Here is a 13,142-nt window from a genome sequence, read left to right as displayed (position 1 = left end):
GATACTCTACGATAATGGGCAAAGTGTGGAAGTGGATGGCAAGCTGACACTGAAGCTAATTACGGGCCTTCAACCTGAGACGCAGTACTCTTTCCTCCTGACCAACCGTGGCAACAGCGCTGGAGGTCTGCAGCACCGCGTGTCCACCATGACAGCTCCAGACATCCTTCGCACCAAACCGTACCTGATTGGCAAGACCAACTCTGACGGTATGGTGACTGTGGAGTTACCAACAGTGCAGACAGCTGAGAGAGTAAGGTGAGTAAAGATGAACCATTGTAAGCTTCTAATTGCTTTTAATTGCAATCTTGTATGACAGAGTTGACTGTCAAGCATTATATGATTTGACTTTATTAAATTGGCTCTTTACTAGAGACTTGTAATGACATCACTCAAGCAGTAAAACTTTCTTTAGCAATTTATTTACTCATGCTTATATTAGTTATTATTGTATCATATTGTGAATGGAAATAAACAAGTTAATTTGATAGACCTTGTCAGAGGCCATTCTTCTAAAACACATAATTTATATTCATCCCTACATTTCAATGTAATATGCACTTCACCTTAGTCATTACACACTGAAGCAGCTTGACTCATTTAAGCCCACTCTTCTAAACCCTATTAAGTCTCTTATAGCCATACAATTAGTGGTCTACCAATATGGATTGTTCAATGGCTGATGCTGATATTTGGAGAGCATGGCAGCTGATGGTCTACATGTAATGCCAATATGTAATAAACACAGTTCCATAGCACCTATAGACATGTGTCCATGGAAAGGCAAATTTGACATGGAAGAAGCACCAACAGATGTATGGGCAGACAGTTTTGGCTTGCCCGCAATAGTAGAGCCAGCTCTAAACGTGACTCTCCCTGATTAATGGTATGTTCAAATCAAACATGAAGCAAAGTTTATCCTTGTGTTACTCACAAGTTTGACTGCTGGACGATTTGTGTTTATTCAACCCAAATAGCCAAAATACATGATTGTACATTAGCTGTGAGCTAGCTAGCATTGGTAGGAACCAAATGTGACTGAGGGAGTGTGTCTATTAGTGTTCAGTTCAGCCTCTGACTCAACTCAGAACTCACTATTTCCCTTCAGTCCTTCTTTTCTCCTTTCTGTACATTATTGAAGTATATTAATAAGTATCCGCAATTTCTTTTGCTGAAGTTGGGATATTTTCAACTCGCATGGATGTGTATTGGCATGTATTTGTCAGCCCACGTGGATTTATGTCTATTCATGCACTGACTTTGTATGTAATTATGTTGTGTAAAAAATTGAACATACCCTGACTGACTGTTTGACTAAATGATGACACCATTACTCAGCCGCCACTTCCTGTATTCATTTCAAATTAAAAGCCCTATATAGTGTTTCATTCACAGTTCAGCCATACACTCGGTTTTGACCTTGTCTTATTTGTTTATCAGCCTCGTGAGTGCAGACATTGGCCGATGTTGATTATCTCAAAATGCCAGATATCAGCCCAATTAATCAGCCGACCACTACCCACAGTACAGCCCAGGGTTGTCAGAAGTCCAAGGAGCACATCCGATTGTAGACTAAAGCTTCAAACCATCTTGGGTTTTTTGATCTTGCTGGATGCACTTGGCCCACTGTGTCCCATGCCAGAGCTTAAGCTAATTAGTTTCCCATTAGCCTGCCACACAGCCTTTCTGGCTAATGCTAGCTACCGCAGAGCCCAACCAGGAAGCCCAGAAAACTCTGGCAGACGCCATTATCTCTCTTGCCACCCTGATGGAGGGATGAAAATCCTTTTAATTCTATATCTTTCCTGCATTCACAGAGATCCTCTAATTAGCCCATGGGGGGTCTCAGTGAGGCGTACAGTAGCAGTGTGGCCTGACTCCTCTGGACAAGCTTAAATTAAATACAAACCATAGACAAAAATAGGCCTAATCAAGTGATAAAAAATTGCATAACTTGCTAACGGCATGATTATGCATCTTTTTTGCATTAGTTTCTGGTAAAAATACATTACATGCTATATTTGTTTTTGCTTTCATATAGGCATTTGTTTGTCTAGGAAACAGTCACAATTGACTTGCAAATAGAACTTGTGTGATTTCTGACCATCTCTTGAATGTTAATGTGTTGTATTTTACATTTTGTTTTCCAGGGGATATTACATTGTGGTAGTACCTCTAAAGAAACAGCGCACTGGAAAATTTTTCAAACCCTGGGACAATCCTGATGAGATGAATTTAGAGGAGGTAGGTTCAAAGGATGAGTTTGTTATTAGTACTCAGGTTACCAAGAAACTGTAAAAAACATGCCATGTAAACTGTAAAATGTTTCCATTATAAAGTCATTGTATTCAATGCCTCAGATGGACCTACATAATTGTGTGCACATACCACACATTTCTTTTCTCAAAACTGAAAAAAAATAAGTTGAAGCAGTTAAGAGGGCAGGAGGAACAGGAGATGAGTCTCCCTGATTGACGCAAATAGCTGCAGAGAGCACTGTTCATATGGAAATGAGAACATGAAGTAGCCATCAAGTGCACTGCAAACTCAACCCCCATCCCCACCTCCTCCTCCTCCTCCTCCTCCTCCTCCTCTTTGTCTGTGGTAATTACCTGAAGAGTTGCATCAGGCCTTCATGTCTCTTCTCATTCCAGGCAAAGCTAGGTTTACTGCGTATGCACAAAACACTTGACAACTTTTTAAATTTAGCCAGTTTAGATAATTCATGAGCTTCTGTCCATGGCTTGTATGATTAAATGTGTAAAGCTAATGAAAACTCTTATCTCAGGTACAGTATTCCATAAGATGCACTGATAGCAAATGTTTTTTTTTTCTTTGTATACAGATTCAATGCAGCATATATCTCTTATAGAAATATATAGAAAAACCAAATTCTGAAAATTATTCTCTTTCAGTTTACTGCAATTTGAAATTCCTCTAGGGATTTATATGTGTAAATCAATTCTTTGCAAATTATAGCTTGTTTTGAAATGTTTCAATTTAAAATATGTATTTGTATTGTAGAATCATTATCATTTATCATGTGTCTAGAAAAATAAAAGAAAACACAGTCTGTTTCATCTGGCACTGGGTTTTACAGCTCATGCCTATAGGCCCATGTCTGTAGCCTTGACCGATTGCCCAAAAGTCGCTCCTCTGTCAGAATTTATTTGTTTGTCAATATTGGCACTCACCTTTTCACAACTTTTCCCAAGGGCAGCTAGATTTAGCTGTGTTGACAGGAGAGATGATTGAAGACATTATCGGGCAGCACCAACAGCCCCGCAGCCAAAACAGAGCACACACAAGAACGCACACACTCTAAATGTGAATGACAGGCGCATGCAGCACACACACACACACACACACACACACACTGATCCGTGCACACACAAGCCAGAGATATGAAATCAGACACCAAACAACTAGCCGGGCTTGATTAGCATAATTATGATCTGCACTCTGTACTGGAAGTTAAAAGTCCGACGATACAGACTTGGATGGAGGGCGCACTTGATGTGTTTCTTTCAGCCGCCTATCAGTATTACTGGTTGGGAAGCAGAGGTGCTGATTTGGCTCCAACATTAATTACCAGAGGAAAAAAACTGTGGTTTGATATGTAATAATTCCCTCAGAAAACTGGCAGCAACATTGGAAAAATATTCATCTACCAACAGCATACCAGTATTTTAATTTTGTGTCTGATTTTTTGTTCTACTTGGCAAAATGTATTTTGAAGTCATTTGTTGACACAGTGCAGACTGTAATTTATCCTCACTATGCAGAACTTTCATTCTTATTTTTAAAAAAAATGAAATTGAAAATCTATAACAATTGCATGCTGATAATCAAATAGAACACAGAGACAGTAACAGATGATTATAATTCCTCACCAGATACTATTTGTCTACATGTTTGGCTATCTCAAGCAAAATGTTTCTGATTGTATCATTAAGAAAAAAATAATTGAGCTATGTAAGTTTGAAATTGGTTTAGTCTATTATTCTCTGTTTGAAGCTGTTGGATAATCCTCAACTGTTTTATATGCTGGAAATCCACACAATCTTTTAATCTCACAATCTTTTGTAGTCCAAAAAAAAAACAGATGAAATAAGTCATTGATCTGTAATGTTCTGCCTTTTGCAATCAGTATTTTCAGCTCAGCAATCAGGAAAAAAAATCAAGATAGACAGATTTGGTTTGTGAGGATATGTTTTCATGTGTGTGCTGAAATGTGTCACTATGTGTTATCAATCGTCTGCTTCTTTTTTTTTTCGCTGTAGCTGCTGAAGGAGATAAATCGAACTAGCAGAGGCCTTCGATTCCGGAGGCAGGCTGAACCCAAAGCCTATATCGCTTCCTACTTCAAAAACCTACCCAAAGAGTTCACCCTGGGAGATGGCAAGATCTATGGGGACTTTGAAAACAAGCAACTCCAGAATGGCCAGGAGTACATATTCTTTGTGCTTGCTGTTTTGGAAATGTCTGAAAATGTAAGTCTACATCTTTGTCACTTGTATTATCTCAGTTTTTACAAATTTGTGTGATATTACACTTGAGTTCAGCAGAAGACATACGTTTGTTCTCCTCTAGGCTATCTCTTGCTAGTGATCTCAGCTTCTTCGTACGAATAACTGTACATGTCCATTGCTCCACGATGGAAGGTCGGGGTTTGCACCTAGTAAAGATGTGTTACTCTGAGCCCTTATGAGGCTTTGACTTTTTAAAAAAAAGGCCAGAGAAGCTGACCCTTGCTTCTTTAGGGCAAGAAACCCCTTAAGACCATAGCTGATCGTTGGAATAACTTGATAACAGGGCTTCTCTTTAATTGCGTCCAACGTTCAGTTCGCCCTTATCTCCGCTGCTGCAGCAACTGTGTGTGTGTGTATGTGTAAATGTGTCTGCCTGAACGGAAGACCAGAAAGCCGCATGATTAGGCTGCTGCAGGCGAGATGATGGATTTGATGAGCTGTAGGGTCTATATAGTGCTGCCTTACACTCTCTCCACTAACCCTGGGTTCAGGTAGAGCAAAAAACGATAATGATGGACGGAGGGAAATCTCTAATTTGCTCGCTGAAGCATATATTTTCTTCCCAAAAGACCATTTTCTAATCTTCTCTTCGAATGTGAAATAGTTCAATCAAGACTCCTGTATTGGGGAGATATTGAAAGATAATTTTGATTGGTCAAACTGCAGCTTAGCAGAAATGACACAGCAAAACTTTGAATTGGCTTTTAATTTGCATTGTTGGTCATGGTTCTTTTGTCAAGAGTATTGATGTGCTCTGAAAGGAGGGATAATTAACTGAAGATTTGCTTTGGATATCTTGGTCTCTCCCAAGTAAGTCTTCATCTATCCCTCAGAGTGGAGTTCTGTGTGTTGATGTAACTTTAGCTGAAGAACGGCTTTGGTATGTCTGTCCAAGAAACCAAGTCATTCACAAGCGAGTGATGGATAAATTATGGTAATGGCAGAATGAAGTCCAATAACTACAAGTACCCCAAAAGTTGAAAAGAAAATGCAGAATATTGATCACTGATTTGTTTGTTCCTGGCTCAGATCATGTACGCCACCAGCCCCTACTCCGACCCAGTCGTTTCAGCCGACATTGACCCCCAACCGATCATCGATGAGGAGGAAGGACTCATCTGGGTGGTGGGCCCTGTGCTAGCTGTTGTCTTCATCATATGCATCGTCATTGCCATCCTTCTCTATAAAAGGTGAGGATTATAAATTCATATCTAAAAGTATTTTTTCAACCTTGTCAAACAAAATAGCTAAGTTGACACTTAATATAATATTACTGTATAAATAATGCCATGCCTTGACTGTACAAGACATGTACTAGATACACATTATTTATATATGTGTTCAAAGTTCATGTATGAACTATTCATGCATGTCTATTCAATATTTAACATTCAGGAAATTAATACACTTTTATGCTCAAATCTTCAATTAGTACATTCTAATGCTGGCAATAAATGTAAAACTTAAAGCCTGAGGCGCATTGATGTTCAGACTATCCATGACCCTCTCACTCAGTAGCACAGATACACACTCTAAATCTGTATCGTTCTAGATTAAATCCAAGCACAGCCACCCAAACTGAAAAGCCATCAAATGCTGATGCCCACAGTCCTTCACACAGACATGTCCGTTGACTGAAAGTTAATCAAACACATCCGTCTACCCCCCAGAAGCAAACACACATACAACTGTAGAAAACACTCACAGTATTGCACTTACACACAAAATCAAAACTGCCTTTTTTGTCCGAAACCCCCTAGTGGTAACCAGACCTCGTGTTGTCACTGCTCATCAGTCAAGCGTAGGAGGGGGAGAGCTTTGACTATCTGCTGCATGTCACTGCATATGTGTGCAGCTTTAGAGATGCCCGGGGGCCTGGGCAGGCATCCCAGACACCCCCCAAACCCCTCCCCCTTTTTACTACTCATTCCACAAGGGAACCCAGCTCTAGATCCCCCAATCTGACCTTTTGCTGGCTTCCTGCTTTTCCAGGAGACACACATACATACTCACACTTCTACACAGATTTTTTTTTTCTTCGCCATCCTTTGCTATCTTGTCTTTTCTCACCTTTTACATAAGGCACATTTTCTGCCGAGTTCATTCAATCAAATGTCCAGTCCTAAGCAGAATTTCACAGTAGTCCTCAAGAAGTAATTTGGGGAAGGTAAGATTAGTAAGTGAAGAGTCAGCACAAGCTATAATCAGTGCCAATATTGGAGACAAAAAAAAATCCATCAATAGTATCAGAGTAATGTAAGAGGTTTATGCCTGCAGCTTTATTCAGGCTTTCTCTCTCTTACACCGTATTGTCCTTGGGATCCATTCATATCAAGTTTTGGTTTGGATAATACAAAGGTGAATTGAAAGTGAACAAAGAGTGCGTGTGCGGGGGCTTCAGTGTTTTCATTTGTGGCAGGCAGATTTACACATCGATTACCAAGCCAGTGTCACCGCCACGTTAGGGAACATTCGGTGCATAACCAGGAGATATTTCTCTTGTCAAGATCAATTTTTATGTGACAGAATGCCCCTCTTGTGCAAAACGAAGGGCGACAGCCATGTTATGTTGAGCTCTGGGAAAGGACATGGAGATAACAACGTGCGGCTTCATCAGAGAGAAAACACAAATCAGACTAAATTGTACACCTACACATAGATTAACTGAAGTCAAGTCATGTCTGCTACCAGAACAATCCTGGTCACTTTTTAAATTAAAACTGTTTAAAAATGGCAACATCCAACATTTTAATGCTTTATATGCTCAATTTATACACATTCATTTTCAAATTGTGATTATAAATGTTGTCGCATTTATAATACTGCATACATAAGGCTTGAATGTGCATAATTGCTGAATTTAATACATGGAAAAATGGTAGGAATATTTGCAGGAAAGGACAGACACAGCAGTTAGGAGATGACTTTTATGCTTGAATAAGAAGCAGTCAGCTGAAACTGCTTGAAATAGCAGAGTTACAATGTACAAATCTTGGATGCACCTGGGAAACTATAGTATTTGAAACAAAGAGCCCCAAGGCTGCATAATTGAGCATAATCTCTGAAGTGAAGCATTGCTAATCTCGCACGCAAAGCAAAAACTGAGATATGATTGATATCATTTGTCTCTAATGCAGTCAGTCATTCAATAATTCCAAAGAAAGGTCTCTCCGTTTTGATAAAGCCAACTTATTTACCACCTAATGTTGTCTTGATATTTCTTTCCTTGCTGACCAATGGAGCAGCAAACCAGACAGGTAAGAGTGAGAAAGAAGTAGAGGCAAACTAATTCCCTTTTAATCCTTTTTTCCCTTTCTAAACTGTACATATTATATATAAACATGAAGAAAGTGGCCGCTGGTCCACTGGATATGATGTCATCATGCTATGTGCTTAAGCAAAATCAACATCTTAAAAACATGCTCACTATTGACATCACCACATTGTTTCAATCATAGCTGTTAGCAGAATGTTTTGATTCTTCCTACTCCTAATAAACCTTAAATTTAGTGTCCAAATATCCATCTCAGCTTTTCCTTCTACATCTGTTACAATTACAAGTGACCTCGTACAAAACACTGCACACAGCTGAATCACGCCCCTGTGACACTATCATTGAAAAGTGCACATTATAGGCTTCACAAAGGTAGCATTTAATGTCTAAGAGCTATTGTATTAGATTTGTATTATACTCTGAGGTGATGATGTTATTATGTAGCATAAGAATGTAGCCCTATCACCTTCCTTAATTACATAACTGCCGTCATTATTCAAAAGACCTCCAGGCAATCTTTGAGGTCACGCAGTAGAATACTGTAAAGAATGGGGTACAAGACAAAAAACAGTGTAAAAAATAATTGAAATTTGCTGTTTGTTCTGCAGAAAAAGAGCAGAATCTGAAGCTAGGAAAGGCAGTCTACCCAACAGCAAGGAAATGCCATTACATCACCCCACTGACCCTGTTGAGCTCCGACGTCTCAACTTCCAAACACCTGGTAAGTATGCCAAATCAATCACTGTGCATTTACAGCCAAAGATGAATTTTGAGAAGGGATGCCAATGCTACTGATTGCTCGCTCAAAAAAAGAAAAAAGGATAAAAAAAAACAATTAGCTTCATCTCATCCATTGTCTGTTTATTTGCAACCACTGCTGACATTGAGGCCTGATGCCATAACTTCCCAAAAAGTTCCCATCATCACCGCCTTCACTGCACTGAGACTGACACTGATCGCTGAACAAGTGAGCATTTTGCAGGTAGATAGTGGACAGGTGCTTAGAAGAGACATGGAGGGTCAAAACTGACAGTGTCCTCCCCGGAGACACTTCTCAGTGGAAAATGAAGAGGCTGAAATGCAAGCTTGACAGTTTCATGGCAGCTGTCATCTTCCTCTGCACCTGGGTTATCCAGGTCATCAAGATTTGTCATGCTCGCTCAGAATAGCACAGTCCTGTATGGTTGTATGGTATCCAGCTGCTGGAAGTCACAGGATGCAGCATAGTGGAAGGTGAGGAAAATACAAAAAATGTGTCACAGCAGTGTGTTCAATTTTATATGCACGGCGATGAATAGCGACGGGGAAAAAAAAATGGCGACAAAGCTGTAAGCACGAATGTTTACTTACTCTGACCCTCAGTGCTCAGGTGGTCAGTGGTCATGCTCAGACATGCGGCCGTTTCTCGCCTGGGGGAACAATGGGAGTCACAGCCAATCACCTGGAAAGGCGATATGCATCTTTGCCCCCATGCCGACTGAAAGAGACACACTTAACTACCGTTTGAGCTCCTCTGGCACTGACTGCTTTAGGACAGGTCTTCAGAGACTGCCAATAATGTTGTAATATCAAAGCCATATTTTTCAGGTCAGCTAGTATGAAAGGAGGATGAATTATCCCTGCAGGCTCATTTTTGAAAAAGAAAAAAAAAAAAAAAAAAAAAAAGATTATGCATATTTATGAAAGCTCTTCAATGATGTTAGGACCATTACCGGCTGTTTCATCCTGGCAGAGGGGTATTTTTCCTTTTGGCTCTGAGTGATCTCAACCATCCTCCCACCATTTCAGTCCCCTCTCAAGCCATCAGTTTTTCCCCCCCAACAGCCTCTCTAAGAGTGGGTATCTTTGCTCTCTCGCTGCTCAAAAAGGACCACACTTTTTTTTCCCTTTTTTTTTTTTTTTTGAATACCACATGACCACTTTCTCTCAAGTCCTGAAGCGTTTCTACATTAGACCACCTCTCTCTTTCCTACTCTCTCTCCCCTTCTTTTCACCTCTTTACCCCTCAGTGGACATTTTCATCTTAAGGATGCTTGATGTTTGAGCGACAGCGTGTTGGAAATGGTACTTTCATTGTCCCCCAGTGGTGGAAATGGATTTAGAGTAGCAGGCTGTGCAATAGAAACACCCTTTGCCGTTTTTCAGATAGAGAAGTGAGAGTGGGTGGGAAAACGAGGCCCTGCTTCCATTAGCTAATGTCCACTTGTGCCAGGAAAGAAAATGAAGCATCACCTCAGTGTTGGGGAGAGAGACTGTCACATTACTGCAGAGTCAAAATGTCACCAACATTCTTAAGTTGCAGCACTTTGGCCACAGGCTAGATTCTGACAGCATGTACGAAAAAAGTATCTCAATGAGCATTAATATTGTTAAAACCCAACACCTCGAATATTCTCCCTAAATCTAAACTTTGTGGATATCCCTACCACCCATATTCAACAATGTTAGCTCTATTCGTCAAAGTCAAGAAAATTTACCTGCAAGCTGAAAGTTTATGCAGCAGTCTATGCAGGTAGTTTATCACTATGTCAGCATCCGCAGGTTTAAATGAATGTCAAGTAATATCCTGTGGACTTTGGTTTGTGCTGCTAGGATTCTGTATTCCTTGTGTGCTTTCTTATTTCTATGAAATAAGCATGGTGGCATAGCCAAGCTTCTAGCATGACGATATGTATGTTACTAATAAGTGTCCCATTTAGAATACACATAATCATTCAACTACCTCTTGTCACATTTCAATTTCTACCTTCTGTTTGTAAAGAAAATAGTCATCACATTGCTATGACGTCTGCAAAGTATTTAATTACACCGCCGTTTCCTCCACAGGTTCAGGTGCGCCCAGTCACCCCAGTAACCTCCATTTGTCAAGTTAGTTGGTCTCGAATTATGCATTTGACATGATTTATTTTTAGCTTTTATTCTCTACTTTTCTTTTTTTTTTTCTGCCTAGTCTTGTGTTCCCATCCTCATCTAATCCACCTGGTGTTAATGCTATGTCATCACAGGAGGCGGAGTTTGAAATGACAGCCTGAAAACATGTCATCACTCAAAGCAGACGTCAACATCTGGCCTAACATTTTGAATGTGTTTTTTTTCCTTTCTTTTTTTTTTTCCTTTTTCTGAGAGATGTTTGTTTGTGTCTTTGTCATGCTAACTATCCACCGCAGCTTTCTGTCTGAATAACGTTCTTCTCTCCCAGTAGGGAGAGTCCCAGTGGGGCAAGTGTGCTCGATGACCTCTCATTGGCTTCTGTGTCCATATTCTCTTTATGAGCATGGCCACTGCTTTGAGTGAACAAACTAGCCTAACCAAGATCCACTCTTCCATTCCCCCTGTTAAAAACACATGCTGCTTATCTAATGATTTACTGTTGGCTTGTGCTTGGGTGATGCCCTCTTACAAAGCTGGTGACTGACCTACAATTTCATGTGATTGACAGGTATGGCGAGCCACCCTCCCATCCCAATCATGGACCTGGCAGATCATCAGGAGCGCTTGAAAGCCAACGACAACCTAAAGTTTTCGCAGGAATATGAAGTGAGTGTCAACAAAGCCCCAGTGTTGATCAGTGTCAGTAGCAAAAGAGTTGCATAGAGACAACAATGCAACATAATGTCTGGTATTACACAGAATTATGCTCCAGCTACTCACAAATATTGTGATTTCAAATTACTAACACTATTTAGCATGGTGGGTAAAAGCCACAGTCTTGCATTTAATGATATTTTACTGAAAGCTGTAATCCTATCATTGCACACCTATGCCAACCACACAGCAGTTCAGTCATGTCAGTAATGTGTCAGCTGGTTTCAGTTGATGAGGGTGCCCAATAGGGTGGTTATAAACTACTTTATGAAGAATCTATTCAGCGGACTAACAAGATCTAAAAACAGTCAGTAAAGCTTTTTTCACAGCAGGAATTTTGACGCGTCATAGCAGGAAACACGCAGGTGTAATTAATGACATCAATAATAGCAGCATTACATTTTCAGTTCCAGTGTCATGCTATTGTGCCCGCTGGCTCTCTGACATGACATACTGGGACACTTAAATGGAACTGAAGCCATCATTAATGTTATTAGCTACACCTGTGCTTTCCCTGATATGACAAGTCAAAATGTATGCTGTGAAAAAAGCCCATGTGATGAAAGCTTGTGAAAATGGTAGTGAATCAGCCAGTGTACCAAAAGGACATTTCTTATTTCTTATAATCAAAATAAGTAGTGTTTATTAATTCATATATTTTAATTAGACAGAGAAAACAAGACACGTTGTCAATTACTTTATTGTTAATTATCCCTCCTCCAGAATATAAATGGCTTCCATTATATATAAAAAAAAAAAAAATGCATCAAGGAATGAAATAGAAATGAAATGTATGTGTCTTTATATTCGATCAAATAATAACATCTAATGTAAAAGCAATAACAAATATAAGGGGAACAGTAGTTAGACCATGTAAATGTGCACTGCAGATGAACCTATGTTTGCGGAACATTCATGGAGCCTGAAAAGCTGTCCTTTCAGGGGCATTATGTGAGATAGGACTGGCCACCCCTCTCTCTGCCCATTTCTCTCTGCAGGTCCTGCAACCGCTCCAAAATCTATGAGGTCACTGTATGGGTGCCTGCCAAGCTGCCCAATCATTATTGCAGCTTAAGTACATTGAATTCCAATTTCATAGTTCTTAATCGAGAGCACTGGAAAGCAATTTTGTGAGCACAATGAAATAAAGATTTTTATTAAGAGCAATGTTGCAGCCCATTGTTTCAACATATTTTGATAAAATATCAGGTTTAGCCACTGGCTTGTCCCCAGCCTATTGCTGCTTTAGGTGATTTCTACAGAAAAAGAATGAAATGCTGAAATGTATTATGTTCACACTGAGCTCACACAGAATGCTCTTAAATACCTTTTAATGCATTTCCTCCCATGGCCATAGTTGTATTATATAAAGCCATCATTAAACTGGTCTAAACAATTTAATGCATTTATTGCTCTATGAATTACCCTAAAGAAGTAATAAAAATGCCATCATATACAGATCTATCTAGATTATAAGCAAGGTCAGTGTGTCCAAGTGCAGCTGTTAATTGCAATGTGTAGTATTGCACTGGGGTTTCTGCTATTTTCAGTAGTTGTAATTTATCTCATAATAGTGGTCTATAGTCATTAAAAACATAAATACATATTTTCCATGCAATGTGAAAGGGATTGGTGTTTTTTCTCCATTTCCCCTTTGTGATATTACATTTATATAAGATATGAATTTTTTATATGAAATGCATATTTATATATTTTATAGATCATTTATCTGTGATGAGGGACTACTATCA

General features: G+C 39.6%; 1 protein-coding gene across 2 annotated transcripts in view; it reads left to right on the top strand.

Moving 5' to 3' along the window:
* Window positions 1–13,142, top strand: part of LOC128384288 (receptor-type tyrosine-protein phosphatase delta) — a 135,278-nt gene that overhangs the window by 102,428 nt on the left and 19,708 nt on the right. For both annotated transcript variants that reach the window (XM_053343839.1, XM_053343838.1), the window contains exons 17-22: window positions 2–258; window positions 2,151–2,244; window positions 4,284–4,493; window positions 5,562–5,722; window positions 8,415–8,527; window positions 11,246–11,343. In XM_053343839.1, coding sequence (XP_053199814.1) covers window positions 2–258; window positions 2,151–2,244; window positions 4,284–4,493; window positions 5,562–5,722; window positions 8,415–8,527; window positions 11,246–11,343 — 933 coding nt within the window. The remainder of the gene's footprint in view (window position 1; window positions 259–2,150; window positions 2,245–4,283; window positions 4,494–5,561; window positions 5,723–8,414; window positions 8,528–11,245; window positions 11,344–13,142) is intronic.

This window comes from Scomber japonicus, chromosome 22 (genome assembly GCF_027409825.1).
Source record: "Scomber japonicus isolate fScoJap1 chromosome 22, fScoJap1.pri, whole genome shotgun sequence".
NCBI classification, from domain to species: Eukaryota; Metazoa; Chordata; class Actinopteri; order Scombriformes; family Scombridae; genus Scomber; species Scomber japonicus.
This window is presented reverse-complemented; position numbering and strand designations above follow the sequence as displayed.